This window comes from Rosa rugosa, chromosome 6 (genome assembly GCF_958449725.1).
Source record: "Rosa rugosa chromosome 6, drRosRugo1.1, whole genome shotgun sequence".
Taxonomy (NCBI): domain Eukaryota; kingdom Viridiplantae; phylum Streptophyta; class Magnoliopsida; order Rosales; family Rosaceae; genus Rosa; species Rosa rugosa.
Window position 1 is genome coordinate 54,763,730 of NC_084825.1, and position 17,963 is coordinate 54,781,692.

The 17,963-nt window shown below is 38.2% G+C and overlaps 2 protein-coding genes and 2 long non-coding RNA genes across 17 annotated transcripts; 2 read left to right on the top strand and 2 right to left on the bottom strand.

The window, feature by feature from the left end:
• Positions 1-1,606: 1,606 nt before the first annotated feature.
• On the bottom strand, positions 1,607-3,745 carry LOC133715893 (uncharacterized). Of its 2 annotated transcripts, XR_009849263.1 has the most exons (3): positions 2,586-3,745; positions 2,401-2,455; positions 1,607-2,271 (listed from the first exon to the last, which is right to left on the bottom strand). It is a non-coding gene; the product is annotated as an uncharacterized LOC133715893 (long non-coding RNA). The 2 variants fall into 2 exon arrangements; XR_009849262.1 differs by having other exon boundaries at positions 2,401-3,745.
• A 489-nt stretch (positions 3,746-4,234) lies between these two features.
• Positions 4,235-9,151, top strand: LOC133715918 (uncharacterized). The gene is made up of 2 exons (XM_062142614.1): positions 4,235-4,994; positions 8,350-9,151. The coding sequence occupies exons 1-2, from the start codon at positions 4,462-4,464 to the stop codon at positions 8,966-8,968; spliced, it is 1,152 nt and encodes a 383-aa protein (XP_061998598.1). The 5' UTR covers positions 4,235-4,461; the 3' UTR covers positions 8,969-9,151.
• A 331-nt stretch (positions 9,152-9,482) lies between these two features.
• On the bottom strand, positions 9,483-12,470 carry LOC133715919 (uncharacterized). Of its 4 annotated transcripts, none has more exons than XM_062142618.1 (4): positions 12,316-12,470; positions 11,370-11,631; positions 11,179-11,286; positions 9,483-10,415 (listed from the first exon to the last, which is right to left on the bottom strand). In XM_062142618.1, exons 2-4 carry the CDS (start codon positions 11,536-11,538, stop codon positions 9,670-9,672), a joined length of 1,023 nt encoding a protein of 340 aa, XP_061998602.1. In that variant the 5' UTR covers positions 11,539-11,631; positions 12,316-12,470; the 3' UTR covers positions 9,483-9,669. The 4 variants fall into 4 exon arrangements, with proteins under 4 accessions (XP_061998602.1, XP_061998599.1, XP_061998603.1 ...); XM_062142615.1 differs by having other exon boundaries at positions 11,364-11,631; XM_062142619.1 differs by having other exon boundaries at positions 11,370-11,484; positions 12,316-12,458.
• A 121-nt stretch (positions 12,471-12,591) lies between these two features.
• On the top strand, positions 12,592-17,360 carry LOC133715920 (uncharacterized). 10 transcript variants are annotated; one of them, XR_009849273.1, is made up of 9 exons: positions 12,592-12,843; positions 12,982-13,027; positions 14,530-14,691; positions 14,821-14,915; positions 15,105-15,270; positions 15,345-15,421; positions 16,306-16,841; positions 16,941-17,022; positions 17,107-17,360. It is a non-coding gene; the product is annotated as an uncharacterized LOC133715920 (long non-coding RNA). The 10 variants fall into 10 exon arrangements; XR_009849276.1 differs by having other exon boundaries at positions 16,941-17,017; XR_009849274.1 differs by having other exon boundaries at positions 12,594-12,843; positions 16,418-16,841; positions 17,107-17,359.
• Positions 17,361-17,963: the final 603 nt, after the last annotated feature.

The following is a 17,963-nucleotide window of genomic DNA, read 5'->3' on the forward strand; positions in this document are numbered from 1 at the left end:
TCCGGGAACTGGTCTAAGATCAAGGAACATTCGCAATCGGAGCCTCCGTCGTGGAGTTGATCGGAATTGGAGGCGTTGGGTTCAGATTTGGGGCTGGGCCTTGTTGATTGGAATCAGAGGAGTGAGGGAATGGAACTCGATTTCGAATCTGATCTCGACGGCGGTGATCGGAGTTCATGAGCGAACTGCGACAAATTCTCTCTCAACTCGACGACGTACTCCTCCGGAGTAAAAGCTATTTGCTGGCGCCGTCGTCGGTAACCTCTCTTGCTGGAGGTGGAGCTGTGATGTCGGAGTTCGGGTTTAGGGCCACGCCGGAGGTGGAGATCGGGGAGAGAGAGAGAGAGGGGAGAGAGAAAGAGAAACCGGCAGTGTGGAGAGAGGAAAGAGTGGCGTGGAGGCAATTTCTTAATTATACTAAGGGCAAAATTGTCATTTAATTATAATCTGGGTAAGTGGGAATAAAAATCTGTTGGTGGGGTAAGTGGGATAATTTTGTCCAATTTTAGTGCTTTGGGTCAAGGGCCCTTATTAATATTTCAGGGTTATTTTGGTACAATTTTTCAATTTTGGCTAACAAATCCGCTTCTCTTAATAATAACTAGCCTTTCTGCACGCGCATAGCGCGTGCGAAAGGGCCGCGCTCGCGCGTGCGATTTATTTTTATTTTACACATTTTTCTTTTTCAAATTGAAGACACTCATATCTAGGATAGAGACTTCAAAAAAAAAAAAAAAAAAAAAAAAAAGAGAGAGAGAAGAAGAAAAACTAATCGCATATATGGCAGACGTTCATCTAGTTTCCGCGTGTGAATTTATTTTCTTTTACACATCCGTTAAAATTTATTTTTACATGGTGTTTAGATAGTAAGTGAGACAGTACTATGACCAACTATTTACAATTATAATTGCATAAAACAAATAAAATTATTTGAACAATATCTATTTAGACTTACAATAATACTTATATTAATTTTGATTTTCAACGGCTCATAACCTTACACAAAACTTTAGATTATCCTCAAATGCCATACTATGGAGGATAGCCCTCTAACTAATTTTGCCTATTGTGGATCCATTTCCTTCAACTTTGCCTTCAGCCCTGCCCCCACTGGGAGAGGATTTCCCCTATCTGCACTTTAGCCGGCCAGCCCTCAAAATTGAGATTGTGTGTCTGAGTCCTTTCATCTTTAAGATTAAGGACTCATGCCCAGCTGTAGCTCGAAGCATCATTCTCTTGCACTATCGTGAACTACTACGTTGTATTCACCTTGAATGCTACTTCTCTGTACACTTTTGAGTCCCCAAGACAGACATTGATTTAAGAAATTTCATATAGTAATGGTGCCACTAACTCTAAAACTAATTCTTCATCACCTTGAATTGTTAGTACAGAGCCAAACTTAAAAGGAAAAAAAAGAAAGAAAAAAAAAAAAGAGAGAGAAAAAAGGAGAAATATAAACAACAGAATTATTTTAAATTGATTTGAGACAACTGCATAATCATAAATCAAGAGTCCGAGAGCAAACAGTACAATATCATCACTACAACTCATCTAAAACAAAAGTTAAAGATTTAAGTGCATGTTCCAGATTCTCACTTTCGAATAGTGAAACAATAGTATAGTTTATTGTACTTAATAAAAACAACAACTAATGAATAAAAAGGTTTAAGTGAGCAGGATAAAAGAATAAGAAAAAAAAAAACGTAATGGGCATCAAATTAAGCAAGTCATGAACCGAACAGAAATCCCGAACTCCTGCATCTGTACTCCAATAAAAGAAAAGAAATAAAAGGAAAGAGGAAGTATCAATATATACGTTCACCTAGCCTGAAGAACAATAAGGAGCAAATATTAGATATACAACAAAAAGTAATTGAGTAATTCATACATTGATTGAAACTTTCATTAAAACTGTAAGTCAAAAAAAAAAAGCATCAAATATGTCTGAAATCAAGCAAAAAGGCAATAGAGAAAAACAAACAGACATACATTGCCAGGAACTGAACTAATGCTTTCATTGAAAAAACCTACCAATTGGTTGTTTTTCGGGAATTTAATCTTCCTCTGAAATGCAGACACAACTAAAAGAATGGATGCATTCTCAAAATAAATAAATAAATAAATAATAAAAAAAAATGGATGTGTAAGTTCAATTGGTCAAAGCCTTATATAAATGAAATGATAAAAAAAAAATCAAGAATTACCACTACTGAAACTCTAGAAACAACCATGGGTCATCGACTCCAGTTGCATGAACGTAAATAGCACCTGCAGCCCCCTTTGCAAGATTAAAAAATGAGTGGCAAAAGGCAAGGACACCCAATCACACAATTTCCTATGCATACTTAAGGTAATACTAAAAAATCAAACAAACAAACAACAATATGATAAACTTACCAGCTATGTGTTTCTTGAATATTTATTTCTCTAATCTGCAGTCCAGTCTTGAGCACTGTAACATGAAATAGCAATCAACTTATATCAATCATGAAGGAGAGAAAGAACCTTCTTTCAGTACATAAGTCCCCATAAGACCTATATATAAACACCCCCACAGAATAATATTGGCTGAGATTGCTTACCAAACGGATCACTGAATAGAACCAAGCCTCTTGAAGCAAATCCACAGAAAGCACAGAGCTTTAGTTTTACCAAATATCAATCATCATAATCATCACTATTATAGAAGCAATGCAAGGCATAATGGTATGTGTCTTTAATCATATTTATCAAACAACAGAAAGAAAGAAAGCAATGTAATCCCACACGTTACACTACCTAATGAAAGAATATCAGACAAATTTCATTGAGGGACATAATGATATTCAAAAACAGGAACAACATATCTTGAGATGAGATGAGTTGATGGGTTGATCTGGTTGCACAGTCAATTTTCTCTAGTTGCATGGCTGATCACTCCTGAAATGAGATTTCCATTCAAACTAAACATGGTGTTAATCACTCCTGGCTGTTTGAAACAGAAGAATCAAGAGATAAAAAAAAATAAAAAAAAATAAAGAGCATCAAATACGTCTGAATAAATATAAATGAAAAGAAAAGTTAAAACTCAGTAATGAACTTAATGAAACCCAGATAATAGATTTAGGCATAACTCTGTTCTCCAGACTCTTTAATGGGTGCCAAATAACCACAGAAAAAACAAACGAAGCGCTTTCTGCAGCCCAAGAGAAAATTGAATAACACAAATAATAGAATCATCACTACAAACCCATAGAATCACTTAACTCAACAAAAAGGGTGGACCTGTAAAGTGAAGTTCGAAAGTCCCTTCTTCCAATCCACCGGTATCCCTTCAAGCATTGTGTTTAACCAAACAAATCATGCTATCTTCAAACACGTTTGAACTAAAATTCAAAACTAAAAATTGGTATTTCAAATAATAATCAACAGAATGAAACAATAGGAAGCCTATCCAAAAGCCAAAATTGAAATTGATGACGAAAAGAGAAGTGTAATTAAAACCAAACCAGTGAAACACCCACCTGTCAATACAAAATCTCAAAAATAGGAACCAAATAACGTTTCGATTGGAGATTTGGGTGTATTCGAATTTTCTCTTTTCCCCTTTATATGTTGGTCATCACCTTTCTCGTATTATATAGATCATATCTGGTAGTTGTAACTGAGATGGGAATGGTCGTGAGTTCATCTCTCCTTGATCGACTCCCACGTTCCGTCGTGCGGTTTTCTTTTCCTCTTCGGTTGTGTGTATGTAGTGGGATGTAACTGTTCTGTTCGTTTCACACGTCTCTTTTTCACATACTTCTTTTTATTTATTTTATTTTTTGTTTTACTATACTACCCCTCTAGATTTGTTTGTCTGACATAGCTTAACAGGGTTAATTGTGGTAGTTCAAATTTTGGTGAAGCTTTTGGAGGCTTCGCTTTATTGTAGTAGAGATATAGATATAGATATAGATTAGGCCATTGAGCTTAAATTTTGGTTCTAAGTCCAAAATTACTAACAAGCCTAAAATTAATAATGGGCCTCATGCATTTCCGTTATCTTCCACAACACACCTGTTCTTATAAGCCCTAAATGCGTGAATGTGGCTTGAGTCCACGTGCATGGCATGATGGATTGTGTACAACTCGGCTTTATTTTTTATTGGGTTGAAATATAAATTGGGCCTGCTAGCTGGAACCACACTACACGGGGTGATTTTGTTTGGGCCGGTTCCTAATCTCACATATGCCTATTTTATCTTGTCCAAGGGAGGGCAGCATTGGTGTGCGGTCGAGTACATGATTAAAATCTTCATGACCTGTATGATCTGCCTCAGCGGAAAGAGGGATCGTATCTTCTTTCTCCTTCTCTTTTCTTTCTCTGACATGTCACTCAGAGAGCAGCAACAGACATAGTAGTAGTCTTCACTCTTCAGCGAGATTGAGAGAGATCTTGTAATCAAATTGATTAATTTGCTTTAGAAGAAAAAGATGGAAGAAGCGAAAGCAATGGCTCAACATCAGCAGCAGCAGCAGCTATTGTTACAGCAGCAACAACAGCACCAGCAACAGCAGCAGCAGCAGCAACACCAGCAACAGCATCAGCAGCAGCAGCAGCAGCAGCAACAACAACAACAGTTATTGCTTTTACATCAATTACAAAGACAACAGCAACAGGCGCAACAGGCCGCTGCCATTTCTCGTTTCCCTTCCAACATCGACGCTCATTTGCGCCCACTCCGAGCCCTCAATCTCCAACCTAACCAAATCTCCAACCCCAACCCTAACCCTAACCCCAACCCCAACCCCAACCCCAACCCTAACCCTAACCCCAATTCTGTTCTTCCCAATCTCCAACAAAATCCTAATGAGAACCCGCAGCAACAGCCCCAACAGCAGCAGCAACAGAGGGCGATCCGTCCGGGTAACCAGGCCGAGCTGCAAATGGCGTACCAGGACGCCTGGCGGGTCTGCCATCCGGATTTCAAGCGTCCCTTCTCTTCTCTCGAAGACGCATGTGAAAGGTTAGTTCTTTAACTACCTTGGGTTTCCATTTCATGAAAATCGTAACACTTCTTTATCTAATTACTTTACATTTCTCTTGCATTTCCTAGGCTTCCTTTACTTTTTTTCTTTCTTTCTTTCTCTGTTTAGTAAAAACATTATTGATATCTGCAAGGCTACATGACCAGTTTGCATTTTATTCAATTGTAAATTCGACTTAATTGAATTAGGCTCACTCATCATGATATACCAGCTGCATTGTTCGGGCAACTGCTAAAAAGGATAGATTCAGACAGACAAGCCTGTTATTCCAAATTTTGTTTGAAATGAAACTGTATCTGCACATACATCATCTCAGTACTTATAGTCAATTGCATTAATGTGGCCTATTGGCCTACCGCTGCCACAACTTTATCATGTTTCTGCTGTGTAAAGGCCTTGATATGTTAGTGGAGACAGAATGCCTGTTCTTGCAATACCTTGATGTGCTCAATACTTTATTGATACATGAGTAAGAGTTGGAGAAGCTCCTTCAATCTCTCTCTCTCTCCCTCCCTCCCTCAGATTGTTCCTGAATATTAGGAAACAAAATTAGCATTTTCTTTTTCTTCGATAAGGGAAACAAAATCAGTATGAAGTGAACACATATATTGTTCTCTGGAATCATTAACCACATGTCTGAAATCCTTCTGGCTGATTTGAGCGTTTTCTGAACTGCCATGTCAGTTTTCCCATATATTTTTGTTGATTCTGCCACAAAAGGAGAGTTCCTCCTCTAAATGCTTTAGATTGTAACTTCATCCCATATTAGTCTACGAGGTTGTTCTTGTATGTTATACACATCCATGTTTATGTAGAACATACCTATGAAGTAGGGTGTCTATGTATACCAGACAGTTTAGTAACATGTTTTGTCATCTATTATGAGAGCTTGTATGCCATAGTAACTAAACCTTAATGCAATGTAGATATATAATATCCTTTTCTGTATGGAAAAATAATTATAGTGATGAAGGACTTGATGAAAGGATAAAAAGTGTTTTTTATGTTAACACCCTAAGTAGTAGCTATATACTTTTAAATGACAGTTCTTGTTAATGCCGTAGTGGACATGTGTAGACAGAATGTAGCTTATACAAAGTTTCTGGAGTAACAAATCTCATACCTAAAAGACTTTGAACCTGCATTTTGATCTTTTGTGTTTCTCTTTTCCTTTTATGCATTTTATCTGACATCTACTACCACTGTCTGGCTGTGTGCAAACAAACATCAGTAGTTTCCATGCTTGTTATGTGTTCTAAACTTCTAAAATATTGGATGAGGAAGTCATATGACGTCCATGGATCAGTAAGAAGTAATGTTAGTAATTCAGCATGCCTGAGTTAAGAATACTGCAAAGGTCTTCTACTATTCAGTCCTGTGGATGTTTCTGTGGAAAGATTTTTGATTGTTGAGCACTGTGTCTAGAATGATGTCACACACAATAAATGGTTCCCAAAATGCTCTGCATGTATCTTTCCTTGAGGTTTTCTCTGCCTTAGTGCCATTATGACCTAGGGCCCTTCTAATTCGTGACAGAGTCGAAGCTTGGATTCATTTAAATGTGGGAGGCCTAAAATTTGTCACAGTCTACCACTAGAGTATAAACTATTTCATGCAGGGTTCTCTGTTGTGTAGGAATTATCCTTGATGGCAGTACCTTACATGAATTATTCTGTCGGGTAATAATTCCATTTGGTAGTTTGCATGCTCTACTGTTAGTTGATGAAATACCATGAGGAGTCAAAGTGGTTGGTTGTGAATATGAATATATTAGAAGAACTCCTTACCTTCCTTTAGGTTGAGGTGAAAGTGTCAGAGTGAACCACAAGTCAACTTTGAGTATGCAAAGATGTTTGGAAACAATAGCAGCTTGCATTTCTCTTGCTGCAATCTCCCTAGCAAGGAACCCTGCAAAATCCATGTAAACTTGCTACCCTGGGGGTTTAGCGCTGTGTTACCTGCCAATAACCTCTGATGGCCAAGACAAAAGGGGAATATTTGAATTTCAAATTTGGAGAATTTTCAAAGGAAGTCAGTAAAGTACCTTGAATGTGTGTGAAGGCAATGCACTAAATCTGAAGAAACTAGTAAACTAGGAACCTCTTGTTTTCATTTTTTCAGAGTTGACTTTGTTTGAGTCTGTGATGTGCCTTAACCCCAAACCACAAGCTAGACAATAGCTGACAGTCAGTGCTGTATCAATTGTAGGCCGACACCTTTCTCTTCTAGAAGCCTAGATGCAGTACCTGTGTTTGGTCCGCTCTTCCCACCTATACTGCCACAAGGTTTTATGATATTGCCGGGGTTTTATGACAAGAAAAGTACCGAGCAGCCAGTGCAATGAATCTGTTCCAAGCTTACTTGATAGGGTAGATAAAGAGGAATCCTTGGTCAGCCTGACTGGACATGTCTCATGTCCAGTGTCCCTGTGAAGGATCCAAAAGAGGTTGGCAGGTGGACGTGGCTTTAGGGCCTGAATCTGTGATTTGTGATATCACAATATCGACCCAGTTTCGAATGGTATTCTGCGACTGTTTCCCTTTCATTGTCTGTTCTGGCCATACGACACTTAGCTCTGCTTGATACATATTTGGTACTAACAACCATGATATCTGGACTCTGGAGTTGGTCGCAAATGAATTCTTCTCTCTTCTTTAGAATCTAAAGTTAATTTGGTTTGTTTTACATGCGTTAAAATATTTTGAAGGAGTGTAGCGTGAGTACTTAATCCTGCTACTATATGCATATTTTTATTTTTTCAATTATTTACATATAGTTCCAACTTACATACTTCATAAATATTTTAATACAAAATCTTAGCAGTCAGCATTCCAGGTATTCATAATGTGAGGAGAAAATCATGTCAATATAAAGCGTGTTTGGTGATTCTGAACCAAAGTGGTTTTGGATTTCGACCAGAAAAAAAAGAGTATGTGTTTTTGGCTAGATGGTAGAATATCCAGAGTATGGTGGTGTTAATCCAATGTCAACCTTTAGAAAGCAGTAGGCCACAACTGTTTGCCTATCTTGTTAACAGTTGTCTGATTTGTTTGAAGTTATTAACCACGTACCCCCCAACTCGAGTTTGTGCGATTTGGCATTAAAGTTATTATATTTAGATGGTGTGATTTATAGTACAATGTTTCTTAAAGAAATACCTAAGTTTCTGTAATGACAAATTTGTATGCCATGTTACCTTACTTCTCACTTGACTTGATGAAATTTGAAAGCAACATGCTGTATCTCCAGCTTTTTGTTTGACTTGAGCGTTTTTTTTTTTTTTTGTGTGGCACTTCCGGTTTTCTTATATTCTTTCTATTCTTTAATTGGCAGGTTACTGCCTTACCATGTGGTGGCAGATTATGAGGCTGAAGAGGATGACCGAATCCTTGACTCTGACACTACAGGCATGATGCCATCTCGCTCTCAGCAGTGGGATCACAACATTTCTGCAAAAGTTGCTGAGTTTACAGCAACGTTTGAGAAACAGGCACTGGCCTTCAACATTATCTCCCGCAAGCGTGCTTTTGGGGAATTTAGATCAGAAGAGAGACTTATGATTGAGCAGGCTCTTTGCCAAGAAGAAAAACGAGCATGTCTGGAATTAAGAGCAGAGCTTGATTCAAGAGAAAAAGCTCGAATGGCAGCGATTGTTCAGGCAGAGCAAGCTCGGGTTGAGTCACAAACACATGCCGAAATGTTGGCTCGGGCCCCAATAAGGGCAAGTGCACTTGGGGCTCAAGGCAATGATGTCCCGATTGGTCATGATATGAGAGTACAGGAACACGGGGCTAACCCAGAAGAGATGATAAATGGATGGGGAAATAGTATGCAAAGAGATGAGAAAGAACCATCTGAAGATTTTCTAAATGACGAGGAGACTGAGAATGGATCTACTGGCATGCAGGATGGCTGGCGTGAAGTTGGAGAATTTGATTTGAACACACGTTAAACATTCCAACTCTAGTCTAACATACCAACTGGGATGTTGATAAACGAAACAAATGCACATTACGTGGAAGATTAGTTGGCTGAAGCTCTCTTTGAATAATTGTGTATTTAGTGAGGCATGAAAATTTGAGAAATACTTACTGTTGAGAGTACGATTATTAGTGCGGTTTCTTAGTTTCAATCATTTTACTTGTGCTTGCCATTTTTCTTTTAGTTTGGAAGTGGGAAGAAACTCTACCGAAAGCTATAGCTCCCTACAGAATCATAACAGTTGATGTATATGGTTGTATCCTATCCATGCGCAAAGAATGGTTATTATCTATACTTCCACATTACAGTCTAGTCTGGTTATTTGCATTTGCTTGGCAGAGGGATAATTCACTTGCCATATTCAAAATCACAAACGCTTTTATTTTTCAGATTCAAAATCACAAAAGCTTTTGACATAACAAGGCTTTCACGTATTCAAACAGAAAAGAAATGAAAGAAAAAACAAACAAAACAAATCACAAAAGCAACCCGCCACAATATGCAAGCTTTTGCCTGTCCAAACCCCCTCTCATTCATTACCAAGTTGCATACAAGCACATCAAAGAATTAAGCTAAACTAGGTATGGTGAGGAGAGAAAGGAGGAAATAGAAGCTTCTGAGCTGGAGACCTCAAACCAAAGAAAATGAGCAAGAATACACAACTATAAGTGCCTACAAAATATTGGGAAGTTGAGAATCTAGTCTCTGCTGCAACTCTTTGATTTTCAGTGAGAGCTCTGCTTTCTGCTCCTTGTAGCTCTGCAGCAAGTACTCCTTTCCATCTATCACTTCCTTCAATTCTCCTACTTCCCTCCTCAGCATTTCAATCCTCCCTCCATCCCCCCCTCTTCCTTTTTCTGAGGCATCAAGATTGTTTTCCCCATCAAGACATCCATTTCCATGACCGTTTCTTACTTCAGATTGCCATATAGTGGCCGGGGCTAGTTTGTCGTTGGAGCTCACATGTCCCACACAGTGATCTGCAATCGCCTTCCTAAGCCTTTGGATTTCTCTCTCAGAATCAAAAAAGTCCCTATTTGCTGCATCAAGCTGCGATTGCAAATGGGCAGAATGTGCCAGCTGAGCATTCAGTGAATTCTGCAACTCTACAATCTGATCCTGCATCTCTAGGATCATGTCATCTCTTCTCTTCAATTGTTGCCTAAGTTTTTGTATTACTTCCCGCTTACTGAAGATGTCAGAGCCAGAGTCTGAAACACATGGAGAATCTGAGCAATTTGAATGGTGTAGGAAGGGCTTTGGAGGCATCTCAAGGCGATCAGGAGAAGATGCCCAGATGATGCCATTCTCCTTGTTAAATTGAGGGGCTGGAACCGTCACCAAAGGCAAGGTTCCATCAGATTCAGTCAGCATCTGGCCATTAGGCAGGCACTTCATCTCCATCATGCTCTCAGTTCCTATTCAAACAGCAAGTTCATTATCACAAACACTTTTTCTATTCTGTTCTTTTTTTCTCAAGCTATGTCAGGTCGAAACACAAAAGAAGTGAACTAAGCAATGAGGAGAACCAAAGCAACTTATGCTAATGTTTTCAATAAGGACTTTGAATGGTATGCCCACATTACACTAGAGTAAAAGTTTTTAACAAAACTGAGTATGTAGTAGAGCGGTGTATAATTCTTATGCTTGTGTTCAAGTTATCCCTTTTTCCACATTACTATTAATATTTCTTTTACTTGAGGGCTCTCACTTTTTCACCAACTACCCATGCTTAATGTCAGACCAAAAGACAAAAAAACTACTCAGGCTTAATGATTGGAGACATAAGAGAAAACTGCAACTTAGACTGCAACAAAGATTATAAAAGCCAAATCAAACTCAACTAGACCCAATCCAAATACAAACACTTGTTTCACCATCATACTCTTTATACAGATAATCATCTAGTAGGTCATGCCAATCTAACAATATACTGAACTTTCAGATCCCCACTCCTTAAAGAAGAGGCACGTGCTGTATTTGAAGAAAAAACCAGGTTCAATTGGGGTGTTCCCTCAATACAGTTGTATCTCACCACATATCACACAAGCACCAACAGCCAAAGCAAAGCTAGCAAAAAGAAGGTAATCAATGACCAGCCAAAAACTAGTTTCAAAATCTGATGTCCTGGACTTTTAAATCTCATACATACTGAAACAACGTGGATTAGAGATTTCAGACCTGAAATGCAATTAAAGCAACTGCCATCATCTTGTTGTGTAAAGGAATAAACATTTGAGTGCATGTGGCAACCTGCAGGCATCCTTCTGTCAGAGGATTTTCCACTTCCTGAAATTGCAAATAATGTCAAAAATCAGAACAGCCATTAAAAGAGAATGAATTTAATGCATACTTGAGGACCAAACCATTACTAGCATTCTCCTGCTGTTTTATGTCAAGTGCTTGCTTCAGCTTGTAGCCAAGACGTATCGATAACGTACTTAATAAGGCACCGCCGGCAATAAGAACCCAATTAGGTCCATCACCCTGAAAAGGTTTCGACTTCTGAGATCTAGGCACACCAGTAGTTTTTGGTTTCATTTTAAGAGCTAGTTTGGTGTCTGCTGGAAAAAAATCTTAATCATCCAAGGATGCTAAATCAACAATATACCAAAAGGCACATCTGAAGTAAAACTGCATCAGGAAAGAGAAGTTTAGTTGATCTTCAAACAACTGATAGAGACAGCTGCTGTATCATTACCAAACAATAAATTACAGAAAAGATTTCCAACGTGGAACACTTGGAATTACCATGACGAGCAGATAAAGAAATCAACTATGTGATTGATTTCACTGATCACAGAGATTATACCATGTGTGCTTAATCTCAATTTTTTTGAGCAACATGGAGCATCTCTTACATCATAAAAGTTGCCCATATATCTTTGCACATTTTATTTCTATGGTTCCGATTCATCAATTCTAGTAAAATTGGAAACAAATAGGCCCAGAGATCAGCCTGGAAGACTCTTGCATACTTTCATTTTGAGAAAGCTTTGTTTCAATGAATCCCAGACGTCAAAGTCGTAGCCATGACCCCAATATTATCCCGACAATCAAATTTATACCTCAAAACTAACAGAAACCCTTACACGAAAAGCTAAAACCTAAATTGAAATGAAATCCATCAACATAGCAAAATAATCGATTACGTATTCCATATATAATCACACAAAAAACGAAACCAAAGACTGAAGCTCACCAACAAGAAAATACAGAAACTGACTTCTATTTTTCCGGTTAACTGGAACCCTGAAAACAAATAAACTAGCTAACAACTAGTAGAAATTACTATTATTCGAAGCAAAACAAACCTACCTCGTTCTGCTTTCGTCCATTAATGGCAGCGATTAAGGGTTTCTGATATTCGGTCTCTCAACTCAGAGAACTGACCGAGTCAATCCGGCATTCCTTTTTTCTCTCGCTGTTTATAACCAAAACAGAAGAAAATACAGGTTACGGGCTAGTGAGGGCTTTAGTGGCGAAACGTCGGTTTACTATTCACACCTGTTCATTGGGTGTGGAAAAGGCGGTTTTGCCCTTGCCTTTGCTTTACAATTTCACGCTGCCAATGCCTTCGGTTTTTTGACCTCCACTGACCTTTCCAGAAGTTCCACGACTTCCAGACTTCTACTGACCTACATCTACAGAGAGAGAGGAACGATCCGGAGAGAGATAGAGAGATCGGGTCTGAGAGAGAGCAATCCAGAGAGATATCAAGGACGATCCACAGAGAGATAGAGAGATCGGGTGCGTGTTTTTTGCTTTGTACAGAGAGAGAGAGAGAGAGAGAGAGATAGCTGATAGTCACAAAAGGGGATTTTCACCTCATCATCTGAGTACGAAGTTAGTTCTTTCTAAGCCAATTTGCCTTATAATTTCTGGGTTCTTTCTGCTTTTCACCGAAAATCCTAGACCCTATTTTTTGACTTCATTTCCGCTTCTGACTCCATTTTTAACAGTTTGGTTTATCTTTGGTTTCAGGATAATTGTGCTTGGGTTTTGAAGATAATCGTGCTAGATCAACCAGGTGAGGGGTTTTTTGATTGAGTTTTGTTTAAAATTCAGCTGGCCTTCTGCTCCTCTTCACGGAATCAAGTTTCAATTTTTATATGCTTATGCTTATTGGTTATGTATCAAAATGGTGCTAATTGCTTAGTTTCCAGTGCTGGGTTTTGAATTTTGATCAAGAATTGATATTCTAGGAAAAGACATTTTCACTTTACAATCACAGACAAATTGAAATCAAAATGTAACCAAAAAAAAAAAAAAACAATGTTTCGATTGCTTCTTTGCTTCTTGCGTCTACGTTTCTTTGAACTGGGTAATTGATGCATGATAGCCATCGTGTTTCCTATTCTTCTATGAGATACTTATTATGCAGTCTTAAATGAGCTTTGTTCATCATCCCTTTGATTCTCTTGGGATGCTTCATTTCAGCTTTATGTCTTATATTTATTTTTCAACCTTTTTTCGCGTTGGATAACCCTGGTGTTTAATCTCAGATTCAAACACCCTTTAAAAGCTTCTCAATAAAAAATTCTGAAGTTTTAATCTGGACTCATTGTAACAGCTTTATGTCTTATATTTATCATAATCATTACCACATAACAAACTCTATTCCAGTTTCCAATTTATATGATGGAATCAAAATTTCAGCCTCTTTTTATCCTCATTTGGATTGCTGTTGGTGTTCTATCTGTTTGTTCACTGTGTATGCTGGAACAATGACATACTCTTTGCTCCTTCCCCTTTGATTATACTTAATTAGCTATCTGAAAATGTTTGCAGATCAACGCTTGAATTTTGGCTCTCTGTTATCTCACATTTTGTCCATATCCAATCAACCACTCTCCTTTTCAATATTTGCATGTCATCATCAAAAGTTTACAAGTTAGTTGTAGTAAAGGATCTTACTGCATGGCCTGACAATTGAAGCTTTAAATAAATTATGTTTGTCGTTTGTAGGAATTTTGCATACCTACTTTCTTCTACTGATTTGGGGAAGTTGTGAGGTGAGATATAGATAACTATCGAATGAGTTCTTTCTAAAGAAAATAATAGTTGAATTGAACTGGGTGGAGTCTTTATTAATCTAATTTTTACTCTTGCCCTCATGTGAATAGGAATGAAATTACAGCCTAGCTGAAAAAGAAAGCTACTCAAGTCAAAAGCCAAGGCAGGAGCAATTTTTCTGCTTTTTTGAGAAAGAAAAAAAAAAAAAAAAAGACTAACCGGCGGCATCGCAAATTTGTTTGTCTTTTTTTTTTTTTTTTTTTTACTGGTATCAAATTCGATTCTGAATAATGTGATTAATGATTCTCTGATTGGTTATTTGTTGATTGAATTTGGTATTAACAGGAAATGTTTTTGTTGTGGCATGAAATAATGATTATGATTAGTATGTACATTATTTGTTACTTAAGAAGCTGGATACTGCTATGAAATGCTTGCATAATTAAATGTTCCCAAAATATGTGAGCCATGTAGACTATGTGCATCTGGGTATAAACTATCTAAATATATATGCAGACCATGGAGTAAGAAGGAAGCTAGAGACCAGAATGATCACATACTGTGCAAGTTAAGCTAAGGACAAATACAGATCTTATGGTCAGCAGACAGCAGTCAATTTGAGTGCCTCCAACATGGATGATGCTAAAGCCCGTGCTGCAAGTGCGCTTGAGGTCTCTGGTAATTTTCTCACGCGATTCTCAGGTCGGATTGCAGCTGCATGTGAATATTGTGTTTATTCAAGTTCTTCTGAGTTTGGTTATTTGGGGTTTTGTTTAAAGCTGGTTTTGAGTTTGATCTGTTATTCAGCTGTCATTCACAGTTCTAAGTGTTGTCAACTGGAGTATCTGCCTGTTTTTGCTTAGTTGATTGGGTGTTGCTGTGTCTAGCGTGAGGGTAATCAGGTACTAGCTTTTGTTCTTATTGTAGGTTTTTGATTAATTGCTATGTACTTTTGATTCCTTCAGTTGAAAAAATTATGCTTTTGTTCAATTACAATATGGTTCAGCTATCTTAAGCTTTTGCTGCTTTTCTTCATTTGACAGACAAACCATTTTTTTTTATGCACATGTGTATTATGTATTTGTGAACAGTCATACGAAGGACCACTAGAAGTATGAGGAAAAAGCAGATGACCCTTCAACATGCACAGGGAAAAATCAGCATTGTTCAGTATCACAGTTAATGCTGGTATGAGAATATATCTAGCATAATATATTCAGAAATTTGAGGACATTCGGAAAGAATTTACATCAGCAGGTGATAATTCAACAAAGTCTATTGATTCTATATTATCATATCAATTATTTAACCTCAATGCAATTTTTTTGCAGACTGACTTCAACTGAATCATATCATTCACAAGATTTTGTTGACAGACAAGCTATGTAATACATGGATTCCACTTATGGTAATGTACTACTTCATCTCATACCCTCGCTTTATAATTCTGTAGTAGCATTAAATTAATTCAAAGTAGTTCTGGTGTTTAATATCAACTTCCAAAAATCAAAGAAGACAATGCTCTAGCTCTTGCTATAATTCAATATCAGATTGAGAAAATTTGTCAAATATGCATTGTGGAATTTAATGATCAACTATTTTACCTTGCAGAGATTGAAATTGGTAGAACTTAAAAATGGTAATGATGCATTGAACCTCAGGAGAGATCCAAGATTTTGGTCAATTTTTGAAGGAAGCTTTAGCTTTGTTTCAGAAGAAGTAGCTGCTAAAATTCAGTTATCTAAAATTCTGCTCTCGAGTGTTTTTCTTTCTAAATTTTGTGTATTAGTATATTAACATCTGAATGAAAATAATTAGGAATGAAGATCAAACTAATGATGTCCCCTGATACTAAGATCTATTTTAGCTCAATCAAGGCTTCTAATTTATAAAACTAAATCCCGCCGCAAAGCGCGGGCATAATTTCTAGTTTATTCCGAAACAAAAAAGAATAGCAGTACTCCTCACTTCGATTTACGTAGGCCTCATCATCCTTGGGCCCTAAGCCCGCGCGGCCCGGGCCTTCCATTAGGGCGGGCCGGCCCAACCCTTTCTAAAATAAGGTAGGGTACAGGTCATACAAATGAAACCCGGCCCTACCCTACGGCCCGGTCCGATTGAGCCCGTAAGGGCTAGCTCTGACCCGGCCCTAAAATTTAATACTATATTTTTGTTACTTTCTATTACAATATTACATGTGTGAAAAACTATAGAAGTTTTGATTTCATATTTGAATCTGTCATATTACAAAATTGGTCTCTTATGATGAGTCTGCGTGTTTGAGGCCTAAAGGCGAAGCCCAACTGTCCAAGTCCAACTCAAGTAGCAATAGGGCAAAAGCAAAAGTGCAAAACCTAGACAACGTCATCCCACTATCGAGTCTCTCACTCTCTCTCAAACGTAGGTCGCCTCTCTCTCAAAGACTCAAACACTCTTTCAGACCCTCTCTTCCTTCAGAGTCCAGACTGCCTCTCGCTCAGCCACCGCCTCCGGCGGTTTTGGACCTGCAGATCAAGTGGTAGACTGGGTAGAGTCGTAGAGATTGTTCCGGTAGGCTTGCGACGAGTCGGATTGAAGATCGAGGAGGAGTAGACGAAGTAGGCGACGCGAGATTGCGACGCGAGCTGAGGCTGTGAGAATAGATCCGTGGGTGGGGGAGCTGAGGTTGTGAGAATAGATCCGTGGGTGGGTGAGCTGAGGCTGTGAGAATAGATCCGTGGGTGAGGCAAATTGTGACGCGAGCTGAGGCAGTGGAGTAGGCAACGTCGACGCAGAAGGTGTGGACTTCGTTCCTGGTCTTCGGCATGCATCCACCGCCGACGCATAAGGTGAGGACCTCGTTCCCGATTTTTGTTTGTTTTGGGTTTGAATCTCTCTCTCTCTCTCTCTCTCAAACTCACAGTTCTTCCTTGATTAATAATTCTCAGAGCGAAAACAGAGATCGGTGATCTCCTTAGAGCTATAAAAATGGTGACGTCGTCGGCGGTCAACACTTATCCACTTGGTGAGGTAATCTCTCATTCCCGCTTAGTCATGCAATTGTTGATGTCGGTCAGTCGGTGAATCGGTGATATTTTATATGTTTTTGTGCAGGTTCTTTGTTTGGTGAAAACTTGATTGTGCAAAGCTTTGCAAGTGTTGAATTACATTCAACTTTTTGGGAATTGATACAATTTTTGTATCAAACATTACAACTTTTTGGGAATTGATGAGGACTTGATCAGTTCTTGTATCAAATCAGTTTTTGTAGTTTTGGTAGCCTTAGTGGCTTAGTGCCTCAGTGCAATTAATCAGTCAGAATGTGAGTTTCAGATTTTTTATGTGGGATTTGTAATTAACTCAGGTTCTGAAATATCAAAGTGTTCAGTGAATGTGTTTTTTTTTTTTTTAATAGTTAGCAAAATTTGGTTTTATGTGAGTTAGACAAAAGCTCGGCCCGACCCTATTTGGAAAGGCCGGCCAGGCCCGGTCCTTTTGGCCCTTGCGGAATGGGCCTTAAGGGCGGGTAAGGGTTTGCATTTTGAGCCTCGGCCCAGCCCTAATCTCTGTTGACTTGGTCAAAGCCCAGCCCGGCCCATGATGAGGCCTAGATTTACGGATTAATAATTATATATTATTAATAAAAATTATTTTAAAAAAAAAAAAAAAAAGTTATCAATAGTGAAAGTGAGTAGTTTTTTTTATATCGGGTAGTTTTTCTCACGTACTTTTTTGTTATATTTTTCTGTTTCTTATATAATTTGACTATATTATTTATTTATTTATTTTTTTGAATAAAGGGCTGTGTAGCTGCATTCAAGTTTTGATTAATAAAACTGTAGGATACAAGGAGAGACATTGAGCCTAAACCCCTGATTACAATAAGCATCTAGAGAACATCCTGAAATACTATTAGGAGTCTCTACCAAACAACTTTATTCAACTAGACACCAACTAGTAAAGAGAACTCT

What these genes read in the sequence shown, in the direction of transcription:
- LOC133715918 (XM_062142614.1), top strand. Translation starts at nt 4,462, where the DNA reads ATGGAAGAAGCGAAAGCAATGGCTCAACATCAGCAGCAGCAGCAGCTA. An exon ending in CTCGAAGACGCATGTGAAAG is followed by an intron (nt 4,995 to 8,349) that starts GTTAGTTCTTTA and finishes TTTAATTGGCAG; the next exon opens with GTTACTGCCTTACCATGTGG.
- LOC133715919 (XM_062142615.1), bottom strand. Translation starts at nt 11,538, where the DNA reads ATGAAACCAAAAACTACTGGTGTGCCTAGATCTCAGAAGTCGAAACCT. An exon ending in GCAGGAGAATGCTAGTAATG is followed by an intron (nt 11,287 to 11,363) that starts GTTTGGTCCTCA and finishes TTGCAATTTCAG; the next exon opens with GAAGTGGAAAATCCTCTGAC. An exon ending in TTGCTTTAATTGCATTTCAG is followed by an intron (nt 10,416 to 11,178) that starts GTCTGAAATCTC and finishes CTGTTTGAATAG; the next exon opens with GAACTGAGAGCATGATGGAG.